Below are 25486 nucleotides of genomic sequence, written 5' to 3'. Positions count from 1 at the left end.
TGACAAATTTTATGTAAGTGTAGTGTGTGTGTGTGTGTGTGTGTGTGTGTGTGTGTGTGTGTATTGCCTTACCCTCAAGCATTATATTTGAAGGCAAAACAATGAAAGCAAGAAATGTTCTGAAATTAGCAACTGTTTTAATAAATGTGATCCACAAAAAAGGTGCTCACTAAAGAAAAGTAGTATGTTTAAAAAGAGAAATCAGCAAGCGTATATGAAATTCTCATTGATCCTGGAAAACAAATTCTCTGTTGAAAGAATATGTTGGACCATATTTTTCAAAATAATAAAAGAAGTGTCCACAGAACTCTTGTATAACCCTGCAGCCTACAGTGTTGTGACAGGCCACGGAAGTTCATTTTAAAATACACGGTAATTTTCTGACACTTCCACTCTCATGCAGTGATAACCTGCAGTACAGAATAACAACATTGAAAGATAATTGCTCAGAAGTAGAGTTCTTTGTTGTTAATATTTAGTTACACTGAAAACACTTAAAAGTGTTGGTTCTCAACTGGGAGCTGTTTTTGCTTCCCACAGGATGTTTGGCAATGACTGGAGACATTTTTGATTGACACAAGCTAGGGAAGTGGGGAGATGGGGGTATTACTTGTATGTAGCGCATAAAGCCCAAAGAACCTTTTAACATTCTACAAAGCATAGGACAGCTTCTCCAACAAAGAAATAACCAATCCAAAATGCAAGTAGTGCTGAGGTTGGGAAAGTATGCTCTAAAAGATACATCCTGAACATTTTATTTGCGTTTTTTTGTAATTTTTTTATCAGAAGCATTGCTCAGTATGATTTAACTTAAAACATACATTAATTAGCTGCTATTTGTTTAGGAAATGTACTCAAAATAATCTTTCTTAGGGGCTTACTCAGTAACATATCAACTTAGACTTGATGGCAATTTTTTTTTTAGTACAGGGGACTTTATTGATGGCACATGGCAAAGTGGGGCTCCCTAAGCACCTCCTCTTCAGTGGGTCTGCATGAAAATTGTGAGGGGAGATTGTCACTGAGGTGGGGGACTGAGTGCCACAGCGACTCCCCAGCAGCTGAGGGTCTCGCTCTTGCTCTTGTCCTCTCACTGGGTCTGGTGGTCCAGGGGTCTTACTACTTGGAGGCCATGGGGGCCTTGAGGTCCATCACCCTGTTGCTGCAGCCTAATTAACTGTCATACCAGGAAATGGGCTTGACAAAGTGGTAGTTGAGAGCAATGCCAGCCCCAGGATTGAAAGTAGAAGAGTGGGAGTCACTGTTAACGTCACAGAAGACAGCCTGGTGCTTAGTGTAGCCCAGGAGACCCGTGTGTGTGTGTGTGTGTGTGTGTGTGTGTGTGTGTGTGTGCATGTGTGTGTGTGTATTGCCTTACCCTCAAGCATTACAATATTTGAAGGCAAAACAATGAAAGCAAGAAATGTTCTGAAATTAGTAACTGTTTTAATAAATGTGATCCACAAAAAAGGGGCTCACTAAAGAAAAGTAGTATGCTGGACCATATTTTTCAAAATCATAGAAGAAGTGTCCCCGGAACCCTCATATAACCCTGCAGCCTATGAAGGGGCCTTCCAATGCCTGCTTCACCACCTTCTTGATATCATCGTATTTGGCAGGTTTTCCAGATGGCAGGTCAGGTCACCACTGACACTGTGGTGGGGACATGGAAGGCCCTGCCAGTGAGCTTCCCATTCAGCTCGGAGATGACCTTGCCCTCAGCCTTGGCAGCACCAATAGATGCATGGATCATGTTCTGGAAAGCCTCACGGCTGTTGCACCACAGTTTCCCAGAGAGGCTATTGACAGCCCTCTCAGTGGAATGATGGCATGGACTGCGAACATGAGTCCTTTTACAATGGATGACAATTTTTTTTATTATACTTTGAGTTCTAAGATACATGTGTACAACATGCAGGTTGGTTACATATGTATACATGTGCCACGTTGGTGTGCTGCACCCATTAACTCATCATTTAAATTAGGTATATCTCCTAATACTGTCCTTCCCTGCTCTCCCCACCCCATGACAGGCCCCAGTGTGTGATGTGCCCCACCCTGCGTCCAAGTATTCCCATTGTTCAGTTTGCACCTATGAGTGAGAACATGCAGTGTCTGGTTTTCTGTCCTTGCGATAGTTTGCTCAGAATGACAGTTTCGATCTTCATTCATGTCCCTACAAAGGACATGAACTCATCCTTTTTTATGGCTGCATAGTATTCCATAGTGTATATGTGCCACGTTTTCTTAATCCAGTCTATCATTGATGGACATTTGGGTTGGTTCCAAGTCTTTGCTATTATGAATAGTGCCGCAATAAACATATGTGTGCATGTGTCTTTATAGCAGCATTATTTATAATCCTTTGGGTATATACCCAGTAATAGGATAGCTGGGTCAAATGGTATTTCTAGTTCCAGATCCTTGGGGAATTGCCACACTGTCTTCCACAATGGTTGAACTAGTTTATAGTCTCACTAACAGTGTAAAACAGTTCCTGTTTCTCCACATCCTCTCCAGCACCTGCTGTTTCTTGACTTTTTAATGATTGCCATTCTAACTGGTATGAGATGGTATCTCATTGTGGTTTTGATTTGCATTTCTCTGATGACCAGTGTTGATATGAGCATTTTTTCATGTGTCTGTTGGCTGCATAAATGTCTTCTTTTGAGAAGTGTCTGTTCATATCCTTCACTCACTTTTTGATGGGGTTGATTTTTTCTTGTAAATTTGTTTAAGTTCTTTGGAGATTCTGGATATTAGCCCTTTGTCAGATGGGTAGATTATAAAAATTTTCTCCCATTCTGTAGGTTGCCTGTTCACTCTGATGGTAGTTTCTTTTGCTGTGCAGAAGCTCTTTAGTTTAATTAGATCCCATTTGTCAATTTTGGCTTTTGTTGCCATTGTTTTTGGTGTTTTAGTCATGAAGTCCTTGCCCATGCCTATGTCCTGAATGGTATTACCTAGGTTTTCTTCTAGGGTTTTTATGGGTTTAGGTCTAACATTTAAGTCTTTAATCCATCTTGAATTAATTTTTGTATAAGGTGTAAGGAAGGGATCAACTTTCAGCTTTCTATATATGGCTAGCCAGTTTTCCCAGTGCCATTTATTAAATAGGGAATCCTTTCCCCATTTCTTGTTTTTGTCATGTTTGTCAAAGATCAGATGGTTGTAGATGTGACGTATTTTTTCTGAGGGCTCTATTCTGTTCCATTGGTGGATAATCTCTGTTTTGGTACTGGTGCCATGTTGTTTTGGTTACTGTAGCCCTGTAGTATAGTTTGAAGTAAGGTAGTGTGATGCCTCCAGCTTTGTTCTTTTGGCTTAGGATTATCTCAGCAGTGTGGACCCTTTTTTGGTTCCATATGCACTTTAAAGTAGTTTTTTCCAGTTCTCTGAAGAAAGTCATTGATAGCTTGATGGGGATGGCATTGAATCTATAAATTGCCTTGGGCAGTATGGCCATTTTCACAATATTTATTCTTCCTATCCATGAGCATGGAATGTTCTTCCATTTGTTTGTGTCCTCTTTTATTTCACTGAGCAGTGGTTTGTAGTTCTCCTTGAAGAGGTCCTTCACATTCCTTGTAAGTTGGATTCCTAGGTATTTTATTCTCTTACAAGCAATTGTGAATGGGAGTTCACTCGTGATTTGGCTCTCTGTTTGTCTGTTATTGGTGTATAGGAATGCTTATGATTTTTGCACATTGATTTTGTATCCTGAGACTTTGCTGGAGTTACTTATCAGCTTAAGGAGATTTTGGACTGAGACAATGGGGTTTTCTAGATATACAATAATATCAGCTGCAAACAGGGACGATTTGACTTCCTGTTTTCCTAATTTAATACCCTTTATTTCTTTCTCCTGCCTGATTGCCCTGGCCAGAACTTCCAACACTATGTTGAATAGGAGTGGTGAGAGAGGGCATCCCTGTCTTGTGCCAGTTTTCAAAGGGAATATTTCCAGTTTTTGCACATTCAGTATGATATTGGCTGTGGGTTTGTCATAAATAGCTCTTATTATTTTGAGATAAGTCCCATCAATACCTAGTTTATTGAGAGTTTTTAGCTTGAAGGGCTGTTGAATTTTGTTGAAGGCCTTTTCTGCATCTATTGAGATAATCATGTGATTTTTGTCTTTGGTTTTGTTCATATGATGGATTACATTTATTGATTTGCATATGATCCGCTTGGTGCAGAGCTGAGTTCAAGTCCTGGATATCCTTGTTAACTTTCTGTCTCATTGATCTGTCTAATGTTGACAGTGGGGTGTTAAAGTCTCCCCTTATTATTGTGTGGGAGTCTAAGTCTCTTTGTAAGTCTCTAAGGACTTGCTTTATGAATCTGGGTGCTCCTGTATTGGGTGCATATGTATTTAGGATAGTTAGCTCTTCTTGTTGAATTGATCCCTTTACCATTATGTAATGGCCTTGTTTGTCTCTTTTGATCTTTGTTGGTTTAAAGTCTGTTTTATCAGAGACTAGGATTGCAACCTCTGATTTTTTTTTTGTTTTGTTTTCCATTTGCTTGGTAGATCTTCCTCCATCCCTTTATTTTGAGCCTATGTGTGTGTCTGCATGTGAGATGTGTCTCCTGAATACAGCACACTGATGAGTCTTGACTCTTTATCCAATTTGCCAGTCTGTGTCTTTTAATTGGAGAATTTAGCCCATTTACATTTAAGATTAATATTGTTACGTGTGAATTTGATCCTGTCATTATGATGTTAGCTGGTTATTTTGCTCGTTAGTTGATGCAATTTCTTCCTAGCATCAATGGTCTTTACGATTTGGCATGTTTTTGCAGTGGCTGGTACCAGTTGTTCCTTTCCATGTTTAACGTTTTCTTCAGGAGTTCTTCTAAGGCAGGCCTGGTGGTGACAAAATCTCAAAGCATTTGCTTTTGTGTAAAGGATTTTATTTCTCCTTCACTTGTGAAGCTTAGTTTGGCTGAATATGAAATTCTGGGTTGAAAATTCTTTTCTTTAAGAATGTTTAATATTGGCCCCCACTCTCTTCTGGCTTGTAGAGTTTCTGCCGAAGATCCACTGTTAGTCTGATGGGCTTCCCCTTGTGGGTAACCCAACCTTTCTCTCTGGCTACCCTTAAAATTTTTCCTTCATTTCAACTTTGGTAAATCTGACAATTATGTGTCTTGGAGGGGCTCTTCTTGAGGAGTATCTTTGTGGCATTCTCTATATTTCCTGAATTTCAATGTTGGCTTGCCTTGCTAGGTTGGGGAAGTTCTCCTGGATAATATCCTGCAGAGTGTTTTCCAACTTGGTTCCTTTCTCCCCATCACTTTCAGATACACCAATCAGACATAGATTTGGTCTTTTCACATAGTCCCATATTTCTTGGAGGCTTTGTTTATTTCTTTTTACTCTTTTTTCTCTAAACTTCTCTTCTCGCTTCATTTCATTTATTTGATCTTCAATCACTGATACTCTTTCTTCCACTTGATTGAATCGGCTACTGAATATTGGGCATGCATCACGTAGTTCTCATGCCATGGTTTTCAGCTCCATCAGGTCATTTAAGGTCTTCTCTATCCTGTTTATTCTAGTTAGCCATTCATCTGATCTTTTTTCAAGGTTTTTAGCATCTTTGTGATGAGTTCAAACATCCTCCTTTAGCTCGGAGAAGTTTGTTATTACCAATCATCTGAAGCCTTCTTCTCTCAACTTGTCAAAGTCATTCTTTGTCCAGCTTTCTTCCATTGCTGGTGAGAAGTTGCATTCCTTTGGAGGAGAAGAGGCTCTCTGATTTTTAGAATTTTCAGCTTTTCTGCTCTGGTTTCTCCCCATCTTTGTGGTTTTATCTACCTTTGGTCTTTGATGATGGTGACATACAGATGGGGTTTTGGTGTGGATATCCTTTCTGTTTGTTAGTTTTCCTTCTAACAGTCAGGGCCCTCAGCTGCAGGTCTGTTAGAGTTTGCTGGAGGTGCACTCCAGACCCTGTTTGCCTTGGGATCACCAGTGGAGGCTGCAGAACAGCAAATATTGCAGAACAGAAAATGTTGCTGCCTGATCCTTCCTCTGGAAGCTTCGTCTCAGAGGGGCACCCGGCTGTATGAGGTGTCAGTCAGCCCCTACTGGGAGGTGTCTCCCAGTTAGGCTACTTGGCGGTCAGGGACCCACTTGAGGAGGCAGTCTGTCTGTTCTCAGATCTCAAACTCCATGCTGGGAGAACCACTACTCTCTTCAAAGCTATCAGACAGGAACGTTTAAGTCTGCAGAAGTTTCTGCTGCCTTTTGTTCAGCTATGCCCTGCCCCCATAGGTGGAGTCTACAGAGGCAGGCAGACCTCCTTGAGCTGTGGTGGGCTCCACCCAGTTCGAGCTTCCTGGCTGCTTTTTTACCTAGTCAAGCCTCAGCAATGGTGGATGCCCCTTCCCCAGCCTCCCTGCTGCCTTGCAGTTCGATCCCAGACTGCTGTGCTAGCAGTGAGCGAGGCTCCATGGGTATGGGACTCTCCAAGCCAGGCATAGGATGTAATCCCCTGGTGTGCTGTTTGCTAAGACCATTGGAAAAGTGCAGTATTAGGGTGGGAGTGTCCCGATTTTCCAGGTACCCTCTGTCATGGCTTCCCTTGGCTAGGAAAGGGAATTCCCCAAACCCTTGCACTTCCTGGGTGAGACAACGCCCCGCCCTGCTTTGGCTCACCCACTGTCCGACAAGCCCCAGTGAGATGAACCCAGTACCTCAGTTGGAAATGCAGAAATCACCCATCTTCTGCGTCACCACACTGGCATCTGTAGACTGGAGCTGTTCCTATTCAGCCATCTTGGAACTGGATCACGGATCACAAATTCTTAAAAGTTGGTTTTTAGGCAAATGTAGCTCATAATGCCAAGTACATTATAGTTACAGCCACTCTTTCCCCATCTGGTACAGAGATTGATTTAAGGAGGTGATAAATGAATGGAGAAAATGTCACTGAGCATCAGAACTGAGACTGGGGTGAGGCAAGCCAGCACCCAGCACCTGAGTCTCAGGAAGGTATTCACAAGGCCTGTACCTACAGGAGCCTACAGAAGTAAATGCCTCCTTCATTTTTTTTTTTTTTTTAATTCTTGCCAGCAGGAAGCCACTTCATTTGTTTTTATTGTGGTAAAAAACACAAAACACAAATCCATGATTTCAACTATTTTATAGTATGCAGTTGAATGCATTCGTTTATTACAATGTTCTACAACCATCACCACTATCTAGTTCTGTAACACATTTGTCTCCTTCAATGAAAACTTCACATCCACTACTAAGCAGTTACTTCTCATTTCTCCCTTCCTCAACCCCTGGCAGCCACTAATCTGCTGTCTGTTTCTGGGAGTTTGCCTCATCTGGATATTTCATATATATATATATATGGAATCATAAAATATGTAGCTGTTCCACTTTTTTTTTTTTGAGATAGAGTTTCACTCTTGTCACCCAGGATGGAGTGCAGTGGCACAATCTTGGCTCACCGCAACCTCTGCCTCCTGGATTCAAGTGATTCTCCTGCCTCAGCCTCCCAAGTAGCTGGAAGTACAGGTGCACACCACTATGCTTGGCTAATATTTTGTATTTTGGTAGCAATGGGGTTTCACCACATTGGCCAGGCTGGTCTCAAATTCCTGACCTCAGGTGATCCACCTGCCTCAGCCTCCCCAGGTGCTGGGACTACAGGCATGAGCCACTGTGCCTGACCTCTACCACATTTTTTATCCATTCATCAGCTGATGGACATTTGGATTTCTTCACTTTTGGCTATTATAAATAGTGCTGCTATGAAAATTCACATAAAAGATTTTCTTAAACATCTGTTTTAAATCATTTTGAGTCTGTATCTAGGAGTGGAATTGATGGGCAATATGGCAACTCTAAGTTTGACTTTTTGAGGAACTTCCAGACTGTTTTCCACAGTGGTTGCACCGGTTTACATTCCCACCAGCAATATTGAGGGTCCCGATCTCTCCATATCCTCACCAACATTTGTTATGTTCCATTTTTTGAGTTCTTGCCATGCTGGTACATGTGAAATGGTATCTCACTGAGGTTTTGATTTGCATTCCCCAGAAGGCTAATGACCTTAAGCATCTTTTCAGGTGCTTCTTGGCCATTTGTCCCTCCTTGAATTTTGTATCCGATGCACTTCACTCACTTCAACCTAATCCCAGGCCTGCTCTCTAGCACCTGACATCAAATGCAATGTCTTACAACCATGGTAGAGTGAAATAGTAGAGGCCACTTCCCTAAATCACATAGTTATGGGTTCAAATAACACTTTTACCAAATATGTGACCTTCGGTGAGTAATTTCCCTCTTCTAAGCTTGTTTCCTCCTCTGTAAAATTAATGGGTACAGTAATAGCACTTCATGGAGTTGCTGGAGGATTGTAAGAAATTATGCAGAGGTAGTATTTTATACAGTCGCTGGCATGTAGTAAATACTAGAAAAACATTAGCTATCATTTTACTAATGGGAGTTTGCTAAGCATTTGTTGAATGAGTGACTGGGCCAACAGGTTGTTATCAGATCACCAAAAGGATCATTGCCAAAAAGCTCAACCTCCATTTAGCATATGGGAGAGTGGATCTCATTTACCACAGGGTGTAATATGTATGTTGAATATAAGATGTAATTGCTGAAGTGAAGATGGAATCTGTAAACCTGTTATCTGCAGAGTTATGATTATGAATAGCTCATTCACAAAAAACTGTGTGTCACTAAGAAAAATCTCACTGCCAGCTGAGGGAAATAAGCTGTTTGAAATCTCTTCCCTATAGTCTTCCATGCCAACTCCCACTTGCAAATCCCAGCCCAATTTTTATCACCTGGTCTCTGTCATTGTGAAAATTATGGGGATAGCTATGAGACTCTAATTGATGAAAAGCGAGAACATGCAGAGAATGAAATCCCAGCTGCTTATTATTCTTACCATCTAAACCTCATCTGTATGCACAAATATGATTGATCACATACTAAGAGGTAGAAGACAAAAGGCCCTGGTATTTGGGGGGGGCTTATAGTACAGTGGGAAGAGTGAGATGATAAACAGAAAATGGAATTCCTAATAGAAAATGGTAAAGCCAAAGAAAAGGTGCAAGCAATGAGTGCTACTGGAGTTTGCTGTATTCCTGCAGTTCAACCAGACCCTCCTTTGGAGCTGACTGTGGAAGTAAAACAGCCAGAAGACAGAAAACCCTACCTGTGGATGAAATGGTCTCCACCTACCCTGATTGACTTAAAAACTGGTTGGTTCACACTCCTGTATGAAATTCGATTAAAACCCGAGAAAGCAGCTGAGTGGGAGGTGAGTGATCCATATGCTTTTTGAAGGAACTATGGCCTTTGGCAAGGATAAAGCCTTCACAGTTGAAAACAGGTCATTCCTCCTAATTATTGGGTCACCGTATTGGCCTCTGATGCAGTTGTGACCCGCCCAGATGTGAAAAGCCCTTCTCACCTCCATTGGGATTGATAGGGGCTCATCTTCACAGCTCTCCTTGGGCTAGTTTCTTGCACTGCACAGGCACTTGGCAAGGTTTCCAACCTGCCTCCCTTTGTACATTTTAGACCTAGACCCTCGTAAGAGTACTTAAATGGCACCAGGTGGGAGGGGGCATCTCAGTATATCCTGTCCATAGTCAATGGCACAAAACCATAGTGAATGTCTATTCACTTTAAAATACTTCAACCAGGCCAGGTGCAGTGCCTCACACCTGTTAATCCCAGCACTTTGGGAGGCTGAGATAGGTGGATCACCTAAGGTCAGGAGTTTGAGACCAGCCTGATCAACATGGAGAAACCCCATCTCTACTAAAAATACAAAACATTAGCCAGGTGTGGTGGCAGGCGCCTGTAATCCTAGCTACTCAGGAGGCTGAGGCAGGAGAATCTCTTGAACCCAGGAGGCGGAGGTTTCAGTGAGCTGAGGTGGCACCATTGCACTCCAGCCTGGGCAACAAGAGCGAAACTCCATCTGAAAAAATAAATAAATAAATAGGCTGGGCCCAGGGGCTCACACCTGTAGTCCCAGCACTTTGGGAAGCTGAGGCAGGTGAATCACTTGAGGTCAGGAGTTTGAGACCAGCCTGGCCAACATGGCAAAACCCCATCTCTACTGGAAATACAAAAAAATTAGCTGAGCATGGTGGCAGATGCCTGTGATCCCAGCTACTCGGAAGGCTGAGGCAGGAGAATCGCTTGAACCTGGGAAGCAGAAATTTCAGTGAGCAAAGGTCATGCCATTGCACTCCACCCTAGGCAACAAGAGCGACTCCATCTCAAAAAAATAAATAAATAAAATTTAAAATAAAAATAAAATACTTCGGCCTAAAGAAATAATACGTAAATTGCAGGCAGTACAATATTCTATCTTTACATACTTTAGTATATGCCTCTTTTAAAAAGGCTACATTTCCAAACATAGCCAAAATAATAGGATCACATATAGGAAAATTAAAATTCCTTAATATCATTTAATACCCAGTCCCTAGTTTAATTCCTCCCGATGTTTCCAAATATCTTTAACAGCCACTTTGGCCAAACCAGAATCTGCTCCTGGATCACACATTGTAATTGGTTGTTATATCCCTTCAGTTTCAGTGTAATGAGGAGACTGGGCCACTTGTCCCATAGAGTATCCCACTTTGTACATTTCTCTGATCAGTTCTTTATGGGATCATTTAGCTAATTTCTCTGTGCCTCCATTTCCTGTAACCAGACTTGATTAGATGTAGGCTGAACAGTTTTACCAATGATTGGTAAATTCAGAGGTGATATTAAGAACTCCATATTGTATTTAATCAGATGTCAAAAACCATCTGGTTGACCCACCAGAAGTGATGCTAAAACTGGCCCCTGAATTGAGGAGATGACACTGATCCCTGGATTTAAAGTCATGTTTAATTTGTATGCTACTACTTTACCATACATGAATGCCCAATTCTCTTTCACCTCGTGTCTTTAACACCAATTTATTATTGAATTGGTTATTTCATTAAGATTTAAAAGCTAACAATTCTTGAATTTGGTTTTGCTTTGTTCTTTTGAGATAGAGTTTTGCTTTGTCACTCAGCTGGAGTGCAATGGCACTATCTCGGCTCACTGCAACATCCGCCTCCCAGGTTCAAGGAATTCTCCTTTCTCAGCCTCCCGAGTAGTTGGAATTACAGGCATGCACCACCATGCCTGGCTAATTTGTATTTTCAGTCAAGACGAGATTTCTCCATGTTGGTCAGGCTGGTCTCGAACTCCTGACCTCAGATGATCCGCCCACTTGGGCCTCCCAAAGTGCTGGGATTACAGGCATGAGCCACCGTGCCTGGCCGATTTTGTTGTTCTTTCTACATTTATTAAGTAGTTGTTTTTCATAAAGTGGGAAGGAGGCAGAATATTTTACTTTTCTGAAGTAGAGTCCCAAATGGACAGATAGAAAACCTGCTAAATTTTTGTGTGAGCAATTTTAAGAGGAGGAAGAGATAGGGCTAGGACAGTAGAGCAGTGACAGCAGGGAATTCTCTGTGTATGGTTGTTCAGCCTAACTCCACCATAGTTTATTTTTTAGGGGAAAACTCTCTTTCTTCACAACAAATGTCAGAAGTGACTTCTGTTTTCCTTATCCTACCTTAGACCCATTTTGCTGGGCAGCAAACAGAGTTTAAGATTCTCAGCCTACATCCAGGACAGAAATACCTTGTCCAGGTTCGCTGCAAACCAGATCATGGATATTGGAGTGCATGGAGTCCAGCGACCTTCATTCAGATACCTAGTGGTGAGTGTCTTGGCTCTTTTTTGCTTATGTCCGTAAATAGGTTTTAAATGGTATGTTTGCATATAATAACTACTAACAGAGAAACCATTGTGAGCCTTAGCCAGAGCAATAGAGGTAGGTTTATAATCTTTCTGCCCAATACAAAGACATTTTGAAAAGCAGCATTGCTCCCTGGATTACTGTCAGTGGAGAACAGTTCTAGGATAAGGCTACAGACATGGGCCTGGTGCCTCAAGGGGCTTGATGGTCAGTTATTCTGCTCCCACCGTCTGCTCCATTCCTATCATTTAGAGGATTTGGTCAAGGTCATCCTCTAGTTCTTCCAGAATTTATAAGGCAGTACCCTGTCTCAAAGACATGAACCAGTGCTCAGTCTCTGCTATGGATTACACTTCAGTCTCTTCATGAAGACACAGGATATAAGATAGCTCCAGCAAAGCACCTTAATTCAGTAGCTTGTGTTCTATAAGGAAACGATTCAACTTGCATTTTTAAAATGTTTTACAGCTTACAACACCTGTACCTTATTTGGTCCTCCCAACCCTCCCAGGTATTCAGAAAATATGATTATCATTAAGAATTAAAAGTGAAGAAACCAAACCTCAGCAAAGTTAGGGGTCTTTTCCAGAACCACGCAGGAAAGTCTAGCTCTTCTAACAACTCGCCTGACCAAAGTATTGGGGTTTCATTGGCTTGGCATACTGGAAACGGTACTGAACTGCAAATCAGGCATGCATCTAGTCTGACCAGTCCTGACTCTTACTTAACAAAAGCACAGGGTCTAGAGGCAGAAAGCCTGAGTTCAAATGCCAGCCTGCAACACTATAGTTATAAGTTCATTGGTAAATCTTTCTTTGATTCCCAGTTTTCTTATCTTTTATAACAAAGCAATGTAGGCAAAGAGGTTAACACCATTGATGACTTTTAGTAAGAACTTAGTTAATGTTAGCTTTTATTATTGTTACTGCAAATGACCATGTGACCTTGGATTTCCTCTTTAAGGATCAATTAAAAAGAATATGTGAAAGGATTTTTAAATTTTTAGAGTACTATAAAACATATGCAACGTATTAAAATATTAGTAATATTGAAAAGAAAATAGCCCTGTCATTGATGATAATTTGGATTGCTGTTCAAATCAAAAAATATATATAAATGGAGGAAAACACTTTTCCTCCATTTAACATTTCCTCCTTATAAACGTTTAAGAGTTTCGTTCATTAGGTTTGTTTGTTTTTAATGATGCTGTACGTGATCAGAACTTTCTGGCTGTTTGTTTTTTAGACTTCATCATGAATGATACAACCGTGTGGATCTCTGTGGCTGTCCTTTCTGCTGTCATCTGTTTGATTATTGTCTGGGCAGTGGCTTTGAAGGGCTATAGGTATTTCACTGTCTCTCAACTTTTCCTCCCAATCATGATAGTCAGGGATAACGACAAAAAAGATAATACAAAGATGATGGACACCTATAGGTAATCCTCACTTTAGCCATTAGATGTAGTGTGTTTGCCCATAAAAAAAATCTTTTATCAGTGCTATAAAAAGAAGAAAAATTGACTCATTTCAGGCTGATGTTCTTTCTATGAAACAGAGATTCATAGTTGTGAAACAGTAAAAATCTGGCAAGAGTAGCTAAACTCAAGAGAAGCAAATAGTCCAAATAATCCACTAACTTCAAAATCAGCTTCCTTACTTAGCTAGAGTAAATTTTAATATAGGCCTCTGTAATTTTATTTTCATCATTGATTGTTTCATGGAGCTGCCAAACTCTTAAGTCCTATCTCTACCACAGTGCATATAGTGGCTACTGTACTAACCTTTCAAAAATTGCAAAGTCAGAAATGAGTCATTTAGCCAATCTCATGAATTATTTTATAGCATGGTGACCTGCATCTTTCCGCCAGTTCCTGGGCCAAAAATAAAAGGATTTGATGCTCATCTGTTGGAGGTAAGTACAGGAGGCAAAAAATGCAGTGTGATTCACTGCTTTGTAGTAATTAACTCCACACAGTCACACACAGTCACGCACAGTCCCTGTCAGTTCAGCCTGGTAATTTCAGCCAGCCTTTTTGGGCTGTCTCTCCTGGTCAGCACGTGTGTTAACAGAAAGATGTGTGAAGGATGAGAGTACTTACTTTCACACACTAAATGTCAGGGGGCAAAGAGAGAAAGTCAAGAAAACATGGAAACACATTTATTGATTTATCAGATCTACTCATAAGCACAGAGATAAACATTTGTACAAATAATCAATTTAGAAAGAGAGTGAATATTTTGATTAATGCAAAACAGGGACCCACCACCAGCCCCTCAATCATACATTGGTAGAAACTTCTACTTGAATGTTCTTTACATAAAGCCATAGTAACAGAATATCCTATTGCTATTATCGCTCACTTTGGGCACTCAGTTGAGACCAGATCAGTACAGTGGGGCCATGTGTTTGCCAGGGCCCAGTTGGGCTGATTCAAGAGGGAACTAAATGTTGAGTGTTTTGAATGAAAAGAGGGGTTAGAACATTTTTTAAATTTTTCTCCAAGTTGAAATAGTTTCAGTTTGGCTTTTAAGCTTAACACTGACGTATATAAAAGGAACTAGCTATACATTAAAGCAAATACCACTTGACCCAGCTGCTCTGGGTCTGACAGTGTAAGAATAGAAGAAGTGAGTCCTGGATAATCTGGTTTGTCTGTGTTCACTTTGGTTGCAAATATCGAAGCAGGGACTAGAGCCCAGGAGTCCGGGCTCCTAACCCAGTGCTCTTCCTCCACTATCCAGTGTAGCATTGACCTGATAGAATCAGCATGAATGTCTCAGCAAACTAAATTAGTTACTGTCCAGCTCACAATTTAACCTGCTAGCCACAGAAACTTAATGATAAAATAGCTACTTTTGTCTCAAAAATACGTATCAGCATGCTCAATGATATTACCTCTAATCCTCAAAAGAACCCCCCCCCCGCCCAGATAAGTAGTATTCATATTATTTTCTACCTTTTAAAAATGGAGAAGCTGAGGTTCAGAGAGCAGCTTGTCCAAAGTCACATACCCTGTAATAAGTGATCAAGCCAAGACCTAGATCAGTACCTGACCCAAGTCAGAGGATAAGAAAAAATAGGCGAGAGTGAGAGGAGGAGGTAGGAGGAAATAGGAGGGGGAGAAGAAGGATAGGAGGGAAAAGAATAGGAGAGGGGGGGAATACGGAATAGGGCAATGAAGGAGGAGAAGAGAAGGAAGGAAAGGAAGTAGAGTAGAAGAAAACAGTAGGTTAGGAAGAGAGAGGAGAAGGGAAGGGGAAATAAGAAGAGGAAGGAGAGAAGGAAGAGGAACCACAGAAGGAAAAGACAAGAATCCACTTACTATTGCCAGTAAAAGGTGATAGAGGAAGTTAGGAGGCCAGCAACCACACCCCTGCCAGTGGGCCACAGTGTCAGATGCATGCATGAGCACTGAGGGTTTAGAAGCTTCACAAACCTTCATTTTATAGTTATCTGTTTATTATTGTATGTGTATATACTACTTGCCCATTAAACTCATGATTATTATTGCTTGGAGAGAGACTGAGTTAAATACCCTGAGTTTATATATATATATGTATATATATATATACACACACACATATAATATATATATATATATATATATATATATATATATATATATATATATATCTGCTGAATAGTATCCAGAAGGTGATTCTAGATGGCCTGGCACACAAATGTCTGAAGTTTGAGATCTTTCCACCTGCTCGTGGCAATGAACAGATACCACTTAGCAGGGATGCTGATTTGGAATGTTATGACGCTAACAGCCATCTCTTCTTGTGTCCGTGTTTTAATAGAAGGGCAAGTCTGAAGAACTACTGAGTGCCTTGGGATGCCAAGACTTTCCTCCCACTTCTGACTATGAGGACTTGCTGGTGGAGTATTTAGAAGTAGATGACAGTGAGGACCAGCATCTAATGTCAGTCCATTCAAAAGAACACCCAAGTCAAGGTATGAAACCCACATACCTGGATCCTGACACTGACTCAGGCCGGGGGAGCTGTGACAGCCCTTCCCTTTTGTCTGAAAAGTGTGAGGAACCCCAGGCCAATCCCTCCACATTCTATGATCCTGAGGTCATTGAGAAGCCAGAGAATCCTGAAACAACCCACACCTGGGACCCCCAGTGCATAAGCATGGAAGGCAAAATCCCCTATTTTCATGCTGGTGGATCCAAATGTTCAACATGGCCCTTAATACAGCACAACCCCAGATCCTCCTACCACAATATTACTGATGTGTGTGAGCTGGCTGTGGGTCCTGCAGATGCACCGGCCACTCTGTTGGACGAAGCAGGTAAAGATGCTTTAAAATCCTCTCAAACCATTAAGTCTAGAGAGGAGGGAAAGGCAGCCCAGCAGAGGGAGGTGGAAAGCTTCCATTCCAAGACTGACCAAGATACGCCCTGGCTGCTGCCCCAGGAGAAAACCCCCTTTGGCTCCGCTAAACCTTTGGATTATGTGGAGATTCACAAGGTCAACAAAGATGGCGCATTATCATTGCTACCGAAACAGAGAGAGAACAGCGGCCAGCCCGAGAAGCCCAGGGCTCCTGAGAACAGTAAGGAGTATGCCAAAGTGTCCGGGGTCATGGATAACAACATCCTGGTGTTGGTGCCGGATCCACATGCTAAAAATGTGGCTTGCTTTGAAGAATCAGCCAAAGAGGTCCCACCATCACTTGAACAGAATCAAGCTGAGAAAGACCTGGCCAACTTCACTGCGACACCAAGCAAGTGCAGGATCCAGCTGGGTGGTTTGGATTACCTGGATCCCGCGTGTTTTACGCACTCCTTTCATTGATAGCTTGACTAATGGAATGATTGGTTAAAATGTGATTTTTCTTCAGGTAACACTACGGAGTACATGAAATGCTCAAGAATGTAGTCAGACTGACACTACTAAAGCTCCCAGCTCCTTTCATGCTCCATTTTTAACCACTTGCCTCTTTCTCCAGCAGCTGATTCCAGAACAAATCATTATGTTTCCTAAATGTGATTTGTAGATTTAATTTTTGCTATTAGTTATAAAATTATGTGTTCAATGAAATAAAAGCACACTGCTTAGTATTCTTGAGGGACAATGCCAACAGAAATATCCTCTGGAAAAGGCTTTCATGATTTGGCATGGGACAGACGGAAATGAAATTGTCAAAATTGTTTACCATAGAAAGATGACAAAGGAAAATTTTCCACATAGGAAAATGCCATGAAAATTGCTTTTGAAAAACAATTGCATAACCTTTACACTCCTCCTCCATTTTATTAGGATTACCCAAATATAACCATTTAAAGAAAGAATGCATTCCAGAACAAATTGTTTACATCAGTTCCTATACCTTACTGACACATTGCTGATATGCAAGTAAGAAATAATGCCTCCATTTTTTTCTTAAAATAGTTTAGATATGTTAAGCATGGATTTTCCCCCTAAATTCTATTTTAAAGCCTCTATAGAATATAGTTTGGAAATTAAAATTTTCTTACACAAGGGGCAGATGAATTTCATGTGAATCCTTTTAGGATTTTTTCCTGCTTGATTTCAGCATAATAGATAATTTATTATACACCTTAGTCTTTTCTTAGTTAAAAAAAAATTCCCTAAAGACTAACTTTAAAAGAAAACCACAGCAGGATGCTAATGGAATTACTGCCTTACTGTACATACAAATTCTACTTTAATACAAACCCGTAAGTTTAACAATGTATTTTTGAAGACTATTTTTCTATAACTTAGGTAAAATAAAAGACTATTTTCTATCTTCCCAGTACAGCTGTTTACGTATTCAGTGGGTAAAGTATTTTCTGCTGCGAGATTATAATGTGTATTTACAGTACATAGTAGTATATGCAGTTCCCATTTGTGGAGTAAAATGCCATACCAACCCAAAGCCCACTGTGAAATACGACGTGAATGACAAAATTCAGTTTCCAACACAATGTAGTATAGTTTATCTGATTCTTTTTATCTCCAGGACACTTTAAATGACAACTACCACCACCACCAACCTAGAGCTTTAGGATTCTCCACAAACCAGAAATTATTTCTCCTTTGAGTTTCAGGCTCCTCTGGGACTCCTGTTCATCAATGGGTGAATCTTCCTAAAGCTACCATAAAAAGGGAGAGCGACGATTTCTAACAGCTGTTTAAAAGAGAGAGGTTTTGTTTTTGTGAGAAATCTTGAGCCACAAAATATTTTAAGCAAAGCCAGGAGTTAGTGTCTCTCTGAAGTAAATTCAACTGCAACATCTTGGCAGAGGCAGAAACAGCTCATATCAGAAGTGTCCAAATAAAAGTTCTGGGAAACTAGGTATTTGTATAGCAATGGAAATAGCTCCAAAGGTCAGAGTGTGGTAGTGGGAATCCCCCAGTCAGTTCCAATGCCAGGCTTCCTGAAAGAAGTCAAAGCTTGGATTTTCATTTTAAAGGGTGCATCCATGACTCATCTAACACCCTCCCTCTATTTTTCCCTTCACTTGATGGTAAATCTATTCTATGTGTCCATTTACTAGCTGGACGTAGAGAACTTGAGGTCACCTCTGGGAGTTAAATATTCCACCCCAACTAGCTCATATTGATAGCAACTGGACTCAGAGGTCTCCCCCCCGCCCCGTTTGAAAGTGAACACATTGCTGATGTTTTGAGAATGTCAAAAGCAATAGATATGAAGCTCCATTTTCCTAACATATGAAAAATATCATGTGAGTAAGGGAAGCATGCGGGAAAGTTGTCCAAGCTCATTCAGTCCCCTAAATCCTCAATACTTAAACTGTCTGCGAACCAAGTGCATAGGCATCACTTGGGCAGTGTTTGAAAATTCTGTTTGCAGAATCTTAGGCCTTATCTCTAACCTAAAGCATCGGAATCTGCATTTTACTAAGATCCCCAAATGATTCAAGTGCACACTGAAGTTTGAGAAGCACTGTTCTAGACAACCATTTCCACTAAGGTTATTTTAATGCATAGTAACAATCTTCTTTTGGAAAGGACAGATCAAGTCTGTTTGACTTGCAATGAACAACACTGCAGGTAAGAAGGCAAAAAAAAAGAAACCTATCAGCAGTTTAAGATTCCCATTATGCTGAATCTTATGTGAATTCACATAAAAGAATGACCTGCAAAAGTATGCACAACTTCTGAAAGGCCAAGGGATATAGTCTACCTTGAGAGGCATTAACCAAAGACAGTCACCCTCAAAGCCAATGCAGACTAAACCTTTCCTAACATAGTCTATTCTTCTCTAAGAATAGAGAAGATATGTATCAGTCACTCTTAAAGTCTGAAACCCTAAACATAAAAGTAATCTGCTTTTGACAGATAATTTTGTATAATACATATGAAAAACTGTGACAGCTAAGGACTTGAATTAAACCCCTAAAAAACACCAATTAGCCACGCATTAAGCCAAGACTTTAATTCTGTGATCAGTTAGCACTGTTTATCTGAATTAAGCTTTTTTGTGGTCTAACAAAGTTTTTTTTGTGGTCTATCAAGGAGACAGCTGTTCAAATGGAAGGATACATGTGGGGCAGGGGACAGTCAAGAGACCTGGATTCTGGTCCTAACTGCTTTGCCTTGGAGAGATTAATTCCCCTCTCTAAGCCTCAGTTTCCTCTGAAGATGTTGGACCAGATAACCTCTAAGGTCCTTTGAAACTGACTCCTGGATTCCATGACTCACTGAATATTTTTCTGCAAAAATAATTCCAACCAATGCCTTCTATCTTAATCTAACAAAAAATTGCTCTTCATCATAGAAATACAAAGTAATCTGCCATGATGTGCTCTTTATACTTTGCTTTTTAAACCCTCAGTTCTGGTTAGTCTTAATATATTGCACATGCATTTTATAAGTGATATGTGTACAGAATCATATTCTAAGATTATGTGCAAACATATATGTAGAAAGAGGCATTTAAAAAACAGGCAGGAGATTGAAAAGAGACATATTGAAGGAGGCGCTAATCTTTAGAAAAATGATCTTTCACTGAATCAAGCCATGCTCATTCCTTGCTGAATCCAACAGCCCCAAATCTCTTTTCTTATATCTGGCTGTTAATTTTTTTCCTCGCACCTTCCTAGATTATTAACAACCATTGCGCAGTTGGCTCATGGGTCCTTACACGCTGAGTTTATAATAAGCTGTATTTTTATAAACAAATACCTAAATATTCAAGTTTTAAGGTGTATGGAAACTGAATCTAGGCAATGGGTGATTTGTGTAGCTTACAACCCAGATAGCAAAAGGTTCCGATTCATTCTAACAGATGTGTATAAGCACAAGTTAGTATCCGCTGTGTCAGATATTTAACAGATCCTACATTTATTAGCTAGTTAACAGACTCTACATTTTCCTAAGTGCCTAAGACCAATCCTGGTAGTCACTTAAGTACAAAAGACTCACTTTAACTGGCTTGATCTGAAGGGGTCAATCCTTTACTGCCTACACAAGATCTGGGCAGTTTTGCTCTGTGTCTTGTGATGACCCAGCTGAATATGAAAAGCCTGTTGAGTTATTGAGCAACCAGAGGCCCCTGCATTCCAAGAAGCAGTTTGGCTCTGGGGAAACTCTGGCTTTCTCTTTCCTCAAGTGTCCACCACTGCCCATCATTTGCAGAAAGACTTGGCCCTGCCTTTAGCAACTTCCCTATCTCCTTAGAGTAGACAAGAAAGAAACAGATTTGTGCACATTTTACAAAGTGCCTTCCTCTAGTTTTATTTATTTTTTTTTAAGTTTTCATTTTGCAAGGAAAAATGTATTGATTAGAAAGTCACATTTGCCTTGTAGGGAGATAGATAGATAGATTAGATAGATAGATAGACAGATAGATAGATGAGAAGAAGCCAGAACTAGGGCACAACAAAATGGTCTAAGGGCCAACCAGCAAATGTTCAGTGAATGTTTACTGTATTGTTTAATTGAATCAACCCAGAGCTGCTGTGAATAGTGTGACTTACTTTGCCTGATAAAAAATTGAGTCTGGCTGTGATTTGGGGATAAACCTGCCACCCTGTGATTTGAGACTCTTCATACCAAAACATATTGGTACGTTTTTGAATGTCTTTGGCTTACATGCCTAAACCCGAAGAGAACAATGCATGTACATTGGAACTTTGCACACAAACAGAAAAATATAAATGACTTTGAATTACCATCCCAAGGGTTGCTAACATACATGTGCCATTGATGAAAGTCTCGTGTGTTCTTGAGTGAATAAATTTCCTTTTCTGCCTTTTTGGCTCAAGCACAATAATACTGTCACTAAGACAGTGACTGAGCACTCAGTGTCCAAGACTAAATCACATTGCCACGACTAAGCAGGCTCTCTGTCCTGAGATGTCTTTTAAAATCTGGACATCAGCTTCCTTACTTGTTAAATAAGTGGGTTGGTCTAAAAGGTTTCTAAGACCTCTCATGATCTAGGTAAAATCCAGGGTTTCAGGTCAGTGTCCCTGGTGCGGTGCAAGAAAGCCTTGCTGACATGCCCTTGGCCTGAAGTAGCGAGCACGTGAAACTGCGTGACAATGCTTAAGAGAAAAACAGAGATCTGTTCCTCCAAGTCAGATTGATTTAACATCCTTGCTTTTCCTTTTCCTTCCTAGCTTTATGTATTTATAGGGTTTTTACTTCTTCTCCAGAGCCTACTATTTTTCCTAAGAGTTAGTAGCAACCATAGGATCCACAAGAAATGAAATTATTCATAAACAATGACTTTGGCACTGCAAAAGACTAAGTCAAAGGTTAAATCAGTCACACAAATATCCAAGGCCAAGTTGAAGATCACAAGTATATCCCATTTAGAGATTTGCATGCTTAGAGACTAAGCCCACATTCATTAATTATTTAGTTAATTCAAAGGCCATTAATAAATCCATGCCCAGCCTCGGCAACATAGTAAGACCCAGTCTCTACAAAAATTTTAAAAATTAGCCAGTCATGGTGACACGTACCTGTAGTCCTAGTCACTTGGGAATCTGAAGCCAGAGGATTGCTTGAGCCCAGGAGATCGAGGCTGCAGTGAACCGTGATTGTGTCACTGCACTCCAGCCTGAGTGACAGAGCAAGACCTTGTCTCAATAAATAAATAAATCCAAGCTACTTTGATGACTAGATAGAGGAGGTCTTAAGGAGAAACTTTAAAAATACAGATGGATTGCTTCAGAGAAATCCTATTTATAATTATGATCTGAACTTATTCGATGATTAGCAAATATATCATCTGAAAATAAAACAGGAGTTCTCTCCCCAGATTTTTGTTTTTCAGGATGGTGAGTTTTGGTCTAGGACCCTCATGGCACCCATTTCAATAAAAGGAAAAAGATAGTAAAATAGGAAATAGGAAGTTTCCAGAGAGATCTGGGCATTTCAGGATTCCATGAAATGCTGAGACTAACCCACTAAATCCAAACTTTATTGGATATGGTAAATCTAAATATGTTCAGTGTTCTGAACAGATTTTAGGAGTTTATGTCTAAGAGAGGTACATAATTCACAAACACTATCATGCTGGCAGCTGTTTTATCCACATCAATTCCCTTGATTTAATGCTCTGATTTCAATTTAGAAAGTACTGAGACATGTTAAGTCTCAAAATAGGAAAAACCTATCTTGTTTATAAGGTGTGGTCGATAAATAGACCACAGATAACCTTAGTCTATTAATTAACTCTCAGATAATCTTAGTCTATTCATTAACATTCTACTTGCTGCTGATTAAAAAGAAAGAAACCCTAAAACCTTCAGCAACTGAAGTAGTAATATAAAAAATAACCTTTACTAATTATGGTCAAATTAGGCTTCACTTGGATAAACCTCAAAATGTAGTCTGAGTTTTTTTGTGCACACTTTACAAATCCTGAGGAAAAAACTCTTTTTTCCACGTTATCTCAAAAGCTATATGGTGAAGATACCTCTGAAAAATAATTTGTTTTATGAAATTCCTGAAAAGCTAATTTTGAATTTTTTAAAGTAACTACCTCCCCTTTGTGTCCTAATGCCCTTCCTTCAAAGCTGCATACAGTTTAGAAATGAAAGATGTCACGTCTCATGCTTTGACTGGTTTTTGGTGGCATATTTGATATATTTGCCAAGTGGCATTCCTGACTTCACAGTAACTGTTACATTATTTAGTACTATATTGCTTTATGTGGTTCAAAAATAGTATACGCCATACTGAAATATGTAATCCTCATGTTGTGAAACTCATCATGTAATACAAATGAAAATCATTACTTACTAACTTACAATTTATCCATATGTAGTTGCAATATTATTGTGTCTATGACTGTAAAAAAAACTGAAAAATACGTAATGTATTTCTGTTGAAACGGTGAATGTACTAATTTTTTTCTTAATCTTTGTCTAGAAGGAGGATTCTATGTCATTCATTGTACAGCTGCTCTGGGGTGTTACACATTTAAAGAACAATCCAACAGTTGTTTAAAAGTCAACCTCTCAGCTTTGTTTCATGTGACTGCTGAAGCTTCTCAAGTGTTCTTTGCCTAATGAGGCTTGCTTTAGTGCTTCACCATTCATTTTAAACAATTGAAAAGTCTCATGTGGAAACCAAAGCAATCTAGAACCAGCCTGTTGGGTGACTGCGTCTTCTGTAAAGCCATATTGAAGTGAAGCTATACATTATAGCATAAGGTTCCATATTTTCAAAGCTACCACTACCTCTGCTTTTCCTCTTTCCCTAGAAAATGCCAAGCAAAATTCCCCAACACTAAGTGAGAAATTAGAAGTAATTGTTATAATTAAGTTGCTGGATATATATATATATATATGTGTGTGTGTGTGTGTGTGTGTGTGTGTATATATGTGTGTGTGTATATATATGTGTGTGTATGTGTATATATATACATATATATATATATACACCTTCTAATTCATCACTTTGCAGCGTTATGCCAGAGTTTCTGAATAACCATTCTTACATTTTTACATTTTATAAAAACTGGCCGCAAGAAAGGTTCAGAAAGAATACTTAGTAAGTCATCAGATGAAAAACCAGCAAAACCATAGAGTGCAGAATTTTTCCTAACTATAAGTCACCTCATAGTTGTCCAAAGCCATGATAATGAAATCTCTTACAAATTGACTTCTGTAACCCCCCTAGAAATAACCCTTTTCCTTATTTGATTTTAGCCATCAAACATAGTATGATATGGGAAAAGTCAGCCATTTACCAGGAATAGTCTTGTTTTGATTTTAAAAACTCACTTCTGTATGTAGTTATTGTAATGTCTATTTTTTTAGACTTAAAGATTTATAGAAGACTATAGTTATCTGATTTGTTATTTTGCATTTTTCATTTTGTAAATCTTTGCTTGTGGCACATTGTGCTCTCTGTTTTCCATGGGTTTATTCATTTGTCTCCTTCTATTTTGAGGGGACAACATGGGTAGTTAAATCTTTGTCAATAGATTGGAGATAATACTAACTGCTATCATAACATCTTCATTTTTATTGCATGCCAAAAACAATGCCTGCCAAACAAAATCTTAGACATCCCAATATAATATGTTCATTATATTTCTATTCACATCATTTTTGAAAATACCCAGCTCAGTGCCTAGCTTAATAAATGCTTAATTCCCTTACCTACTCTTGCTCTATTTTTTTATTTGAAATGGAGATGAGCAAAATAACACATTCATGGCTGAAGCATTTTTTTGGACATTTCTTGTTGCTAAAAGATCTATAATCAGGACATTGTTTATGTAAGTTGGACAAAAAAAGTTCTTCCCCTCTATGTCCACCCTTCCATATGATTGCAAGACAAAATTTCCCTCCTTTACCTCATCCCTATAACATGGGAGCCTGAGAAAAATGAGGGGAGATGGAACCAGATACAAGGAGATCCAGTAAGAGAAGCTTATTTAAATATTGTGAAATAATGGGAAACCAAAGCATTTTTTTAAGTGGGGAATCCTTTTGAACAGTTATTATTTATCCATATTGCGAACAACAGTTTTTCTGACGAAATCCATCAGATGAAGTGCAAATGGATAATCTTTTACTTTTAATGGATCTAGAACTAGAAAGTTTCACTTACTGTTCATGTTTGTGTTGCAGAATTGTGAAATGGTGTGTGGTTTTTGCTTTCCAAGTTCTTCTCTGCCTCCTCTAAATTCTCTAATGCCATGTCTTACAGAAGAATGAGAAATTTCTTTCTTACTTAAATATCATGCTCTAAAATCTTGGCTTCAGTCAAAGAATACTAGCTCTCCTGTGCTTATATTGAAGCCATCTGCCTTTAATTCTTGGGTCCTCTTATATTTTTAAGGTGCAAAATTTGAAGTCTCAGTCACCAGACGCAGGATCTGTACAATTAATGGTGAGCTGGAGAAGTAATATGTAACTAATTTTTCAAAAGCATTGAATATACTTTCTCGAAAGAAAACAGAAATTAAATATTGCCACATCTTGCCAGATTCCCATCTGACACCTTAACCTTGTCAGGTTTCCTACAACTTACTAATCAAGTTTTATACATAGTAAATCTCCCCAGTTTTTCGGGGCTGAAAGATGCAACTTCCATTTAACAGAAACTTTGAAATGTTGGGGTAAGGGAGCAGTGGGGGGATGGAGGAGAAGGATAAGAAATAGAATTATTGAAAAGCCCCCAACAGGGACCTTCCTGGCCAGAATATGCAGAGTAATTCCTGCTGGCTTTACC

At 39.6% G+C, this 25486-nt stretch overlaps 1 protein-coding gene across 1 annotated transcript in view; it reads left to right on the top strand.

The window, feature by feature from the left end:
* The window catches only part of PRLR (prolactin receptor), a 160722-nt gene extending 143148 nt beyond the window's left edge, over positions 1–17574 (top strand). Inside the window, exons 6-10 of the mRNA XM_010384082.2 lie at positions 9130–9299; positions 11621–11762; positions 13047–13146; positions 13643–13712; positions 15605–17574. Coding sequence (XP_010382384.1) covers positions 9130–9299; positions 11621–11762; positions 13047–13146; positions 13643–13712; positions 15605–16609 — 1487 coding nt within the window. The 3' untranslated portion in view covers positions 16610–17574. The remainder of the gene's footprint in view (positions 1–9129; positions 9300–11620; positions 11763–13046; positions 13147–13642; positions 13713–15604) is intronic.
* Positions 17575–25486: the final 7912 nt, after the last annotated feature.

Source organism: Rhinopithecus roxellana, chromosome 3 (genome assembly GCF_007565055.1).
Source record: "Rhinopithecus roxellana isolate Shanxi Qingling chromosome 3, ASM756505v1, whole genome shotgun sequence".
Taxonomy (NCBI): Eukaryota; Metazoa; Chordata; class Mammalia; order Primates; family Cercopithecidae; genus Rhinopithecus; species Rhinopithecus roxellana.
The sequence above is the reverse complement of the archived record's forward strand: the minus strand, read 5'-3'. Positions and strand labels throughout refer to the sequence as shown.